The sequence below is a fragment of the Triticum dicoccoides genome, chromosome 2A (assembly GCF_002162155.2).
Source record: "Triticum dicoccoides isolate Atlit2015 ecotype Zavitan chromosome 2A, WEW_v2.0, whole genome shotgun sequence".
Taxonomy (NCBI): Eukaryota; Viridiplantae; Streptophyta; class Magnoliopsida; order Poales; family Poaceae; genus Triticum; species Triticum dicoccoides.
The window spans coordinates 655,878,733-655,891,660 of NC_041382.1; the positions used below are offsets into that span (position 1 = coordinate 655,878,733).

Here is a 12,928-nt window from a genome sequence, read left to right on the forward strand (position 1 = left end):
CCTGCTCGTCCCCCCTGGCTCCGCCCCTGAACATGGCGCCCCAGCGGGGTAGCGCACACCCCCCTCGCGCGCTCGGCGTTCTCATGGGCTGGCCCATTTGTCATTTTTTCTTTATTTTTTCATTTTCCCTTTACTTTTCATTTCTGTTTTCCTTTTTCTTTCCTACTTTTTCTCTTTACTTTTTCATTCCTTTTTGCGAATTTTCTTTTCAAATTCATGAATTTTTTGTTCATCGAATTCAACAATGTTCATCGGATTCAATTTTTTGTTCATCGGTATTAAAAATGTTCATCAAAATTCAAATTTTGTTCACTAACCTAAAAATGTTCATCAAAATTCAAAATTTCTTCATCCATTTGTCAAAAAAGTTCTTGAATACAAATTTTGTTCATGAAATATAAACAAATGTTCATCATTATTAAAAAAATGCTCATAAAAAATGTTCATCCAAATAAGAAAATGTTCATTCTTTTGAATCGCAAACATTTTTTGAGCTCCAGATATGTTTTTTTCCGAAAATTCACAATTCACAATGTTTTCAAATTTTAGAACCAAGGCCAAATTATTTTAATGTAGAAAAAAACAGAAAAGTAAAAAACGAAAACGAAAATAAATAAGGGCGCCCGCCCCACGCATTGGCCGGCCCAACAGGGTGCGCGGGCTTCGTGCTCCCGTGACTGGGGGCGCCCCACGCACCATATACGAGGTCCCAAACTTGCAAACACTGGGAGTTCATAGTACAACTTATTTCAAACGTAAAACACCGAAGGAAAAAAATACTCCCTCCGTTCCAAATTACTCGTCGTAAAAATGGATGTATTTAGAACTAAAATACATCTAGATACATCCATACCCACGACAAATAATTTGGAACGGAGGAAGTAATATTCAAGGTCGTCGGACAATAATCATACTTTGTGTGCCCTCTGGCGGCATCCCATCCTACAAAAATGGCTGATTGCTCTGGGTATGTGCCTGAGCCTCTGAAGGACTCTGATAAAGGCTGGCTGAAAGTTCAAACAGTCTAAGAAACAACAGATGCCCTGCATCTAATTTATCTTGGTGGCTGATTTCATATAGAACCCTTTTTTAGGACAGGTTGCTCTTCTGTTTAAGAAAAAAAAATGAGACCAAACCAAGGGCTAACCTTCGTTGGTATTTTTTTATAAGAGAAACTCCGCGAGCACCATGTGTACAAGGCGGGACTTCAACTTGGGTGGGCTGGCAGTAACCTCAGCTGCTCAGCCAACAAGTCGACGCCCCGTCCTCAGTTGCTCTTCTGTTTGAACAACACGTCCACTGAGCAATGTGTAGCTTTTGGAATACCCCTTGAGAAATTAGTGGATTGCCACGTTACTTTTGCTCATCTTGTATACTTTTCTTGGGCGGTATTTACATCCATACCAACTGTATCTATCAAAAGTGAACCAATTTGTGGTTGGACAGCGATATCCTCAGCTCAAGTCCTGGTGCTCGTATTATTCTTAGATTTTATTTCTGAATTTCCAGCGATGCACTTTCAGTGAAAGGAAACATTCTCGTCGACGACGGGTGCTTTTGCCAACCAACTTGTGATTGGATAGTTAGAGGGCTGTGATATCCCTAACCCATCAGGGTTCAAGGCTCATAGGCAGGGGCGGAGCTAGAATTGGGCCAAGCCATGGCCCCATGCTTGCTATAGTGCCTCAACAGTGTTGCTACATTGTTTGAGATAGTATAGTCAACACCGAGTGTATTGAGCACGGCCCGGGCCCAGGCCCCCCGGCATGGGTCCTAGATCCGCCACTGCTCATAAGGGTAGGATATGCGTGTATGCATTTATAGACGTGAGTGTATGCGCGTATGTATGTGCGCTTACGTCTGTATTATGTTAAAAGAAAAATCATGTCTATAAAAAAATGAAGGAGATAAGACCTGCTTGACTGAAAGAAATAACACAAATGTTTCCAAGGGATAGTTGATCCCATCCCGCAAAAAAAAAGGATAGTTGATCCCAGTGTCCTGCTGACGAATTTTCGACGCATGGCGCAGCGACGTGGGGCATACAAATGGGCCGAACGTATGATGCAGCACAGCCAAAGCCGGAGGCGCGTCTAACTTGTGCAAACCTTTCGCTCTGTAGTTACACTGTGCCATGATCTACAACTACTTATGTTTCTACGCACTGATGGTACTTGTACGGGGCGCCAGCTTTACTTTAGGGCGTGCGGCACAGCGGGGAGAATCATCGCCGGCTGGGAAAGGCGGCGTGCGTAAGGCTCCCGCCGGCGATACGCCTTGGCCTTTTAGCAGACGATCCATTCATTTCCTTGGAGTTCACTCGAGCTAGATGATTCGCGGTCGCGGCGGCACTTGCATGGGGGAGGCTGTGCTATTGGCAGGAGGCCTGGTCCGGTGCTCGACGTGCGCGCCTGCACATGCACCTGCACCGCACTGCACACCAAATCGTTGGACGATGATGACCTCGCTGTTCTTCCTCGTCCCTACGGAGACGAGGCGTTGAGTCGGGATAACGCTTTGAACGTGGAGACTGGAGAGCCTCGGCCTAGCAATGATGGCTTCGGCGTTCTGGAGCCCAAATGCTGGGGGAAAAGAATCTCAGTTGTAAAGAGGTCCCCGGTTCAAGAAAAAGGCCATGGCATTCAGGTAGGTCCAGGTGCTTACATGGGGCATTTTACCCACCGTTCTTTGTCTCACTGTACTAAAAAGATGATTAACTGTTTTTATTTCTTCTGTATTTATTGCTTAAGCTGACGTCCAGAAGACACGCCCAGACTTCCTAGTACAGCCAGTTTCTGCATGAGAAGTTCAGGGTCGCATTAGCGAGATTCGTCCTGCATAGTTGACTGATTGTCCGTCTGCATTGGCATGTCTGGTGAAGAAATGGTTGCATGAGCCCTGCATAATTGACTGATTGTGTTCAGTGTCTAGTTTAACCTGCGAGGCTGATTTCCCGTCAAACAGTTCCTAAGGACCAAGTTTTTCATGTTATCTGAATAGCATGCCCTTTTTTCCCCACGCCCATTGGACAATACATGTTGCTTCGAATGCCCCCTGGAAATTTAGAAATTAACTAGGATCAGCCACTTTACTTTGTTCACCATTACAAACTTTAAGGCCCCACTTCGAAGAAAGCAATTTCATAAATAGACAATTGCCCGTGTGTTGCAAGGGTGGCATAAATATTCTAGTAAGGTAGCCGGCGGTTTATTTGATCATATTAACTTGATTGTGTCGAAAAGTGCTTTATATGGCAAATACTTGTTCTGTGTTTTTTGAGGGAGGCAAACACTTGTTGGTAGTACTTATTTAATTACCAAATAAAATACAAAATTATTTGTCAAATACTTCCTCCGTCCCAAAATTCTTGTCTTAGATTTGTTTAAATACGATTCGTGGGCGAATGGTGAAAACCCTGAGAAAAATCAAAGAGAGAGAGAGAGAGAGGGATGAACATATGTAAAGTTTGACGAAGAAGTAGGCGACATAACCCTATGTTCTTTTTAAATAGGAGACGTTTCAAAATCCTACAAAAAGGATTCTACACCGCCATGAAATTGTAGGTATAGTTTGAAAATTCCTAGGAATCCTGCACTGTGTGGGTATTTGGTCCAGAATCAGAATGCTTCCTTTCCTCGGAGCATTTTCTAAACAATCACTCAATCTCATGTTTCCACGTTCTTTGATAAGTCCAATGCAACAAGTGTCTTTATCTCTCTCTCCTAACAAAAAAATTTCTGCAAAATTCCTCTCGGGAATTCAAACAAGTATATTGTACAATTTCTAGGTTGTAGAATATAGTAGGAATTTACAAGACATGACTTGCAATTTCCGCATCTTTTCTACCCGTGTGTTTTCACCGGAAATACAAAGTACCCGAACATGTTTGTAAAAAAAGTACCTTAACATAACAAAAATTACATCTGGGTCTTTGGACCATCGAACAACCACGAGTGCCGTCAGAACAAGCTGCTGACGCGCCACTGTCATCCCTCATGTACAAAGCCGTCCTGACCTTTGTTGATGACAGACGGGAAGTCTCTGTGCACGTTCCCATAAGGTCTAGCATCCTGGAGTCACAATCATCGCCGTTAAACCCTTGAATCGATTCGAAGAACCTAACACCAAATCTCGCAGTTGCATATGCATGACAATAAACCCTGACCTCACCACCTCGAGGAGACGACAAGAATCTACATCGAAGCTCCGTCTAATCCATCCAAATGAAGAGTCGCCATCCGCCTGAGGCGCTGCTCTTGTGAGGTCTATGATCGTTACTTATCCACTAGTCGAAACCCAGGCATCAGGATTCCCTGTCGCCACCGTTGGCCGCGGGCATAAGGCAGAGGGGAAGCGAATCCACGGGCTCACTGGTGATGATTGAGGGAAGAAAGACTTAGTCCTAATCGCCTTACAAGACGGGAAAGAAAGAGTCAATAATTTTTGGCACATGCTACGCGCGTCTGCCAGCTAACACGCAGATGAGATCGGCTGCCTCCAGAGCCGTTGGATCCCGCGTGCGATAGTCATCTGATCTGGTCGCGTTAGCCGTCCGCTACGACATTCTACGACCTGCCCGTTTACAACATGAGCCATGTTGTACTCGTCGGTTGCAACTTAACTCATGTTGTGCTTAAAAAATGTTGTCCACCACCTTCTTCCCGTTTGCAAACATTAGCCATGTGGCACTTATCAAATGCAACATGTCCCATGTTGTGCTAGGGGAAAGGCCCTCCACCACGGTTGTTTGACCTCAGTTTGCAACATGAGTCATGTTGTGCTCATCGGTTGCAACGTGACCTATGTTATGTTTGGAAAAACATTGGCATGTTGCATCTGGGAGGGAGTTGCGTTGCAGGCCGTCCAATCACTTGGATCCGATTGCCGTTCGTATTTACCACCATATTAGTTATGGACCCTTACCTATACTATCTATCCATATTGACAAAGTGAAAAACGTCTACAAGGGTTCAGTTCATCTCGACGCCCCCGTGACGAATTTTTGACGCGTAGCGCAAGGACGTGAAGTGTAGAGAGGGCAGCGGAGCGGAAGTTGCAGTAGAGGGGAAACTGGTAGACTGTGCACTCATCAACTATCGGTTGTACAGTATTCAGCAGTACGGGAGGATTGACGACGAGCTGGCTCCGGCGAGCTTGGTACGGGGTAGAGCGTGCGCGGCTGTGGGAAAATCATTGCCGTTTCGGAGAGGAGGCGTGCGGCCCCTACCCCCGGGCGATACTGGCGATGATAACGTTTAATAGACGAGCGGTTCGCCCCTTTGAGCTTACTCGCGCCAAAGAATCTCAGAGGCGGCACAAACATGATGAGTACTCGTACATGTAAAAAGGGTGTAATGTTGGCGACCTGGCTGGCTCCGATGCACGACATGTGCTACTGCACACACCTGACGCTGGCGCCTCGTCTTTCGAATCAAATCGTTGGGCGATGATAGCTTCAGTCCGTGTTCTTCGTCTGCGTGATGGTGAAACAGAGCCGGAAGCAGACTTTAAGCACATACTATATAATAAGCCTCAGCAATGAAGGCCTCCAGGTTGAGGTCCATGTGCAAAAACTCGAGCAGAAGAAGCCCATCACTGGATTGTACTACTACTCGGGCAGGGCAGTGCACATCCCAAAGCGAAGATGCTGAACTTGCACGGCGAATCTGCCTCGGTTTAGAAATTGAGTTAGCGCCCGACGACATCTGACTCCTTTCAATTCTTAATACTGATGGCATGCACACAACACAAGCTACTGACCGTGAAGCCTCATCAATGAAGGCATGTATGCGTCTAAGTTTTGGGGTCAAGGACCAGCGTCTCAGTTAGGAGAGAGATGGTGCAATGCAGCGGTGGTTAAAGCATCTACAATCGGACCCTTCACTTTCTCTCCAAGCGTGCAAGGCGGACAGCCCGGGCGCCGACACAAAAACGTCATTCAATCGGACTCTTCAAAGCAAGGTATCTACGACCTCTCAAACCAAGCCCATATGTGCGGCGAACTAGGGCCGTCGAGACACGTCTGTCATGTTGGACCTGACGTGTCGGCCCTACTCCAAATCGCTCCAATTTTGACCAAGTCCATCAAATCGACCGCCCTGCTTCTGCGCCCGTCCTTCATTTCCCGCCTCTAAGCCATCGCCCTCGTCCACCATTCCTTTGTGTTCGCGCCGCCATCCTAGGTGTCGACACCCACTACCCCGCCCCCACCACCATGAACGACGGCCCGGCCGAGATGAGCTCAAAAACCCTATCAAGATGATGAAGAAAACAATGGCCCAATCTCCCAACAATCTATTGGATTGGATGATGACGCCGACAATCCAAGTGGAGGGGTGGATACACAAGCAACCGTGCTAAAGAGGAACCGACAGATCATGGAAAAAATGGGAGAAGGATAGGGTCGCGCGTGACGGCACGAGAAGCAAAATGTCTGCCACATGGATGGACATTTTTACACCAAGGAGGAGAGGTACAAACTCTTCTTGGATGTGCAAAGGGAGAGGATGTTGTTTGACCGGGAGAGGGTGCAGGTGAGGTTGAGCATTGAGACGTAGAAAATCGACATGTAAAAGCAAGAGAAATGGGCAAAATGAAAACTTGAAAAGGCCAAGACGTTGGAATCAATTGAGCTCAAGAAAGATAAGTTAAGGCTTGCGAGGGACATGAAGGAGTTGAGGATCATATGTAGGACACTAGTCTCTTGGACGAGGAAAGGCAAAAAGTGTTGAAGAACATGAAGAAGAAGATCAATGAGTGCAACAACGGAGGCAATTGATTCATTCGTGTATCGCCTATTAATGAATTGTTGGATGCTATTTTGGCATGTGTTGAATTATTGAATTGTGGTTTATTTTGGTTGTGTTGAATTGGTGATGAACTAGCAATGTGCTATACTATCTACGGGCATGTGTTTGCATGAAAATGAGAATTTGAATATGAGGGATGTGATTGTTCGGACCGACAAACGAGGGGGGAGCCAGCGCCGTCGACAGACGTTTATAGAGTCAAATTTGCCCAGTTATTTTAGATGTTCTTATCTCCGCCACCAATTTCTTCTAGATATGTCCCAACAGAGCTTTCTATAAAACGTTGGACTCTGGTGGCAGGGTTTTTATCATTGAGAATGTTCGGAGATATGCGGCAATTGCTTTTGAATGTTGAATGTTGGTTGCTAAAACGGGCAATGGTCATTGGCGTTTTGCACGTCGGCCATGCTTCGGACGATGAACGTGATTGCTATCATGTGGTGTTATCTCTATACCGAAATTTTGTGGTGTTTTTTGTTTTTCTCAAGAATATTAACGCTCTGATGTTAAAAACAAAAAAAAATTATTGGCAAGAGTCGCTTACCAAAGTTGGGTGCTATGTTTAGAGAGATTGGTACCAGTCCAACTAGACAAAGCTAGCATAGCATAGAAGACACCAATGTTTTTTATTTTTCCGATATTGGACACCAATGATTTTTACTAATCCTATTTAAAATCGGACAATTATATTTAGAAGTATGAAAAAAACACATGACACCCTTTTCCAGCCTTTGACTTTTAAAATTGAAATTCATTGTGTAGCCTTATATGGATAAATCCGACAATGGCGAGTCGCCATTGCGAGAGAACCATTGTCATGATCCGTGCATTGTAGTCGGTGGTGGTCAATGTTGATGATTGTTTCTATGTGTTGTTGGTTGTTTTGGCGTGACTTTTGTAGGTCATGCTTGCTTTGTTTGTTTTAAATTTATTTAGCGTGTGCAACCTTTACTAACTTTTAAGATTATGTTGTTGCATAGATCAAGTGTACTTGGTATCAATTTGATATTTATATATTATCACTTATAACACAGAATATGTTGATAGTGCACGTATGTATGGAGCTAGGTTGGCAAGCGAGGTATGTCTTCACCATTTTTCGGTTTCTGTAATGTGCAAGGTGGCTCATGATTTACCCATGGTTTGCTAATTGTGTTGCTTGCTTAAATATTAATCTCACTACTACTGTAGTTGCTTTTGTTGTATTATGTGACTGCTCTTAGTACTGAATATAATATAACCTGGTTGGGTTTTGTTATCTTATGACACTTCTTTAGTGCTGAATTTTATACTATGTTGCTTTTGAACAAACTAAATATTTCTACTATGCCATGGGCATATAAATTAAGTTATTGTGCTGGCTAAACATGCCTCACAATTATAATATACATGACACAAACGCGTAGCTATAAATGTTAGGAGAAATTCTAATGGATGGAGGGAGTATAGAGGGAGCACTTGTTCCAGCTACAAAAAAAGAACTCTACCTTTTAATGCAGGCTTACTACCGAGTAGTCATAACATTAATGAGAAAAGAGTGTAAAACAATAAACAAGATTATCTAAGATACTAGACTAGGATACTATACACTATTTGGACGCTGCGATTTGGCTCCCGGACTCATCTGCTCCGTGGATGAACAGTAAAATGTAAGAAAATAGAAAAAATATGCATGCAAGATGCTCAAATGTGTTATCTCCGTATCAAATTTGGTCGTGTTTCGACATTTAAGTAGCTCTTGGAAAAAAGAAAAAACTCAAACCAAATCAATGATGCTCTGGCTACGAACAGCCGTAGGAGTACTCCGAAGGACCAGAAACTGCTGTGCTTCATGGTAACATGCGTGCTACTCCCTCCGTTCCTAAATACTTGTCTTTTTAGACATTTCAACAAATGACTATATACGGAGCAAAATGAGTGAATCTACACTCTAAAATATGTCTATATACATCCGTATGTAGTAGTTATTTGAAATGTCTAGAAAAACAAATATTTAAGAATGGAGGGAATAGATCGGATCGAGGTGCCAGCCATTTCATACTCCATTTGATGCAATACACAATTGACCGAGGAGTATCACATTTGATGCAGCCTGTCAAACCGTGTTGCAAACTCCAATGTACACCGTGCCCCATAAATAGACTCCACAATTTCATACACTTGCTTAGATTCTGTTAATTTACCATGTAACAGTATCGCTGTAATTCGCATATACAACCACAGTCAAAAGTAAGGCTACAAGTTGAGATTGTTCAATATTTAACTCTTCACACAAGGAATCTGAACAAGAAAGCAAAAGAATGATCATTTTGACAGTTTGATCCTCTCCAGTGGCAAAATCACGTCCTCCTCCAATTCCGCCGCTGCTCTGCGACCCGCCGCAGCATGCCGTCGATCATGACGTCTATGGCGTCCTTCATGCCGCCGCCGAGCCCATCCTTGTCCGCGGCGGAGTAGACCAACCGCGGTATCATCTCCACCACGCGCTCCCTCATCTGCCGCACCCGCGCCTCTGGGATGGCCGCCAGCACGCCGCGCACGGTCACGTTGCCGGCGCGCAGCTCGTCGCGATCGATGAAGACGGACCACTCCCCTTCTTGGCCGTCTTCGGTCGGCAGGTACCAGTGGTACTGAAGGTACGCGGTCCGCCGCCAGAACAGCACCGGCACGGCCCCGGCCACCATGCAGTCGAACAGCGAGCGGCGCGTGAAGCTGTCCCCGCGCGGCTGCACGCAGAACCGCGCGCCCATGAACAGCTCCAGGACGAGCGCGTTGTCCTTGATGCACTTGCCCTCGGCGCAGTCCAGCGCGCCGCACGCCGCCCCCGCGGCCTGGCAATCGCTGAGCAGCAACGCGCGGAAGTCGCCCTTGATGGCCGACCGCGGCGCGCCGGCGAAGGCGAACAGCCTGGGGCGCGGGACTGACGTGACGTGCTGCTGCCACGCGCGCGCGTCGGCCGCGGTGCGCGGGTGGAATCCGGTCGGGTATGGTATGCCGACGTCCATGGCGTCCCATGGCTCGCGCTCGATGACGAGGCGGGTGACGTTGGCGACCCCGGGCATGGCGAGGAAGCTGCCGCCCCACCCGCCGCTCGGACTGCGGCGGAAGTCCCAGGTAATGCGGCCCAGCGCGAGGAAGTGGTCCCAGCCATTGGACCGCTTGTAGTACGGCTGCGCGTGAAGCCACGAAAGCAGCGCGACGCAGTCCCTGTCCCGGTCGGCGTCCGTGGCGTTCGCCGACCACAGGTGGCGCCCGACGGCCAGCCCCGCGTAGAACGGCACGAAGAACGCCGCGGCGCGCGCCGGGTCGGTGGTGCGGCACCGGTGCGAGAGCAGGCGACGGTGGACGATGTGCTCGAGCGCGAACTGGTCGGAGGAGTGCCACGACCCAAGAAGCTCGGCCGGCAGGATCGTCGACAAGCTGGTCCCTTCCGCCGGAAACCCGAGTCCGTCGTTGGTGAGGTAGGGGCAAACCGAGTACATCGGCATCAGCGTATCACACATGGCGAGCAGATCCTCGTTGAAGACGCCCGGGAGGTCGTAGACGTACACGAGCCCACCCCGGCACCCGGAGTCCTCGGTGCCGCGGCTGGGCGGCTCCGGTACGGAAGAGGAGGTTGCGGCAGCGGTGGAGGCAAGCTTGGACGGCGGCGCGGAGCGGAAGGCGACGAAGAGGAGGAGCTGGAAGGCGAAGAAGGCGCCGAGGAGGATTGATACGAGGCGCTGGCGGCGCGCGGTGGGGTTCGGCGGCTCGGGACGGTACATCCCGGCCATGGTGGGTGGCTGGGTGGGGTGGAGGAGCTCTGAGCTTGCTGTGGATCGCGGCGTCGGCGTGGGGATGATTTGAGGCGAGCTGGGGGAGGGCCACCAGCACCAGCGCGAGGGGAGAACGTGGGGGCGCAGTACGGGGAGAGGAGCGGGGATTGGGAGATGCGGACGGATGGAGATGGCCGGAGATCGCGCTGTGCTGTGCTGGGGAAGTGGTGCAGATTGGGAGTAGTGGCAGAGGACTTGCCCTGCTTTCGGTTAAGGTTGTTCAGCATTGCCACGGAAGGATATGTGCTCGACACTTGAGACTTCAGGTAGACTCCGGCCAAGGGCATCTGTGCTCGACACTTTTTCTTAGGGAATTGTTATCTGGGGAACCGTTCGCAAGGGGGCTAACCCCAGTCAACGTTCTCCCTTCCGTCTCAATATGGCAACCGGGACAAAACCTGCCGTTTTTGCTTGCTCAAACCTGTCCGCACAAGAAAATCGCAAGCTTGTCCCTGCCCCCGTCAACGTACGCGGGTCAGTTTTTTGCCCGGACCCTAAACCCGTCAGGTTTTCTGAACCCGCGAGGAATCCGTCATCGCGAGCAGTCAGTGAAAACATGTTGGGTTGGCACTGAGCGGTGGCTGCGAGATGGCATCGAGCGGCGGTGGCGGGAGGAAAAGCTCTAGGTTTAGGTTTAGGTGGTGTGCTGCCGTGTGCGGGAGCGAGTTGAGGAGCAAGTAGCGACTGACATAAGGGTTTACCGAGCGAGGGGTGTGGAGGACTGGAGGTCGTGTGATTTGGGGCTGGGGCGCTGGGGCTAGGCCGGTCATGTATGGATCAGCGAATGGGTAGAATTTGGTGTATGAGTGGATATGCAACGTATTTTGACAGGTATATGGCGGGGTTCAGGTTCATGTACTACTGAAAACTGGTTTGAACCCGTGAAACATGTTGGGTTTTATAATGAGCCCAGCAGCAGCCCCGCGGAGTTAGAACGACGTCCATCCCTGTCCTTAATAGGATAAAACACCCGCGAGGACGCGAGTTTCAGGGTCGCATTGCCATCACGACTTCCGTCGCATGAAACGGGCGCCCACGTTACTGGGCTGAGAGGGCCTTTATGAATATTTTGTGTTTAAAATGCACATATATTTTTCAATCCCGAAAATCCCCCTTTTCTCATTTTCTCACTTGGCAATTTTCCTTTTTATAGCATGGCATTTTTTAAGAGGATAGCATTTTTATTATTGAGAGATGACATTTTTTATTTTAAATGGCATGGAAGTTTTATTACTAAGCGCATGGCATTTTTTTAATAACAATATGATGTCATTCTTATCAATAATCGAATGGCATTTTTATTATTGAGAGATGAAATTTTTAGTTTTAGTGGCATGATAGTTTTATTACTAACCGGATGCCATTTTTATTAACAATATGATGGCATTTTCTAAATAATAGTATGGCATAGGATAAAAATATATTATAAATAGGATCCCATTTTTTTATGCTTGAGATGATGGGTCTTTATTCTTTTAGTGGCATCACAATTTTATTTTTGGGGCGTATCTATATAAAAATATATCTAGAGGGTGGCAGATTTATAAAGTAGCACGACATTTTTTTCAAAGCATGGCATTTCTCGCTTTTATAATTTTGTGTTTTTCTCTTCGTGACATTTTTATCCCGAGAATGGCAGTTAATAATTTTGAGCTTTTTTTGTTCATGACATTTTTATGTTCAGGATGATTTTCTTTAAGTAGTTCAAAAAAAAGTAGAATGGGCCTCTAGGCCAAACCGGGGGTCGCGCTGGAGGAAGTACGAGCGAACCACGTGAAACAATCACTAGAGGGTGTCTACTGAGGGTTCCCGGTGCCGCCGTCACCATCTGAGAAATATAGGTCCCCTCACCTTCAGCTGTCATCCCTGCGTTGAGAGGTGGGGGACATCGGATCTTTAGACCTGTATGTTCTTCGTCAACGTCTAGTGATCATCATAGTTTTGTGAGAATTTACCTCTTCGTTTGGCAGTGCCAAGAGATTAGAGAGTATTTTGTCCTCGTAGATCTGATTTTTTGGATCTGATGAGTTTATATTGTCGTCTCAAGCTTTTTTGTTGGTTTGATTCTTTGTGGAGGTGAAAATTTTCATCGACACCATGGGTGAAGATATAGTGATTCAACGGCATGCACTTCTAGGGGATCATCCCCATCCAAAATACGTTCATCGATCAAGGTTTCCTATCTTTTTGGATGGGCGACTCAAGGCGCTTTCAAAAATCATTTTTGGTAATGTTCGTGTAGGTGAAAGAGTGACAACATCATTACTCCAGTCTAATTGCAGCCTCTGCCGAAGTCTTTGAAGT

At 47.1% G+C, this 12,928-nt stretch overlaps 1 protein-coding gene across 1 annotated transcript; it reads right to left on the reverse strand.

The window, feature by feature from the left end:
* Window positions 1-8,959: 8,959 nt before the first annotated feature.
* Window positions 8,960-10,834, reverse strand: LOC119356014 (xyloglucan galactosyltransferase XLT2-like). Its single transcript, XM_037622907.1, has one exon. It carries the CDS (start codon window positions 10,580-10,582, stop codon window positions 9,149-9,151), a length of 1,434 nt encoding a protein of 477 aa, XP_037478804.1. The 5' UTR covers window positions 10,583-10,834; the 3' UTR covers window positions 8,960-9,148.
* Window positions 10,835-12,928: the final 2,094 nt, after the last annotated feature.

Bases quoted from the DNA above. Each gene is read 5' to 3' on its own strand.
- LOC119356014 (XM_037622907.1), bottom strand. From the start codon at position 10,582: ATGGCCGGGATGTACCGTCCCGAGCCGCCGAACCCCACCGCGCGCCGC.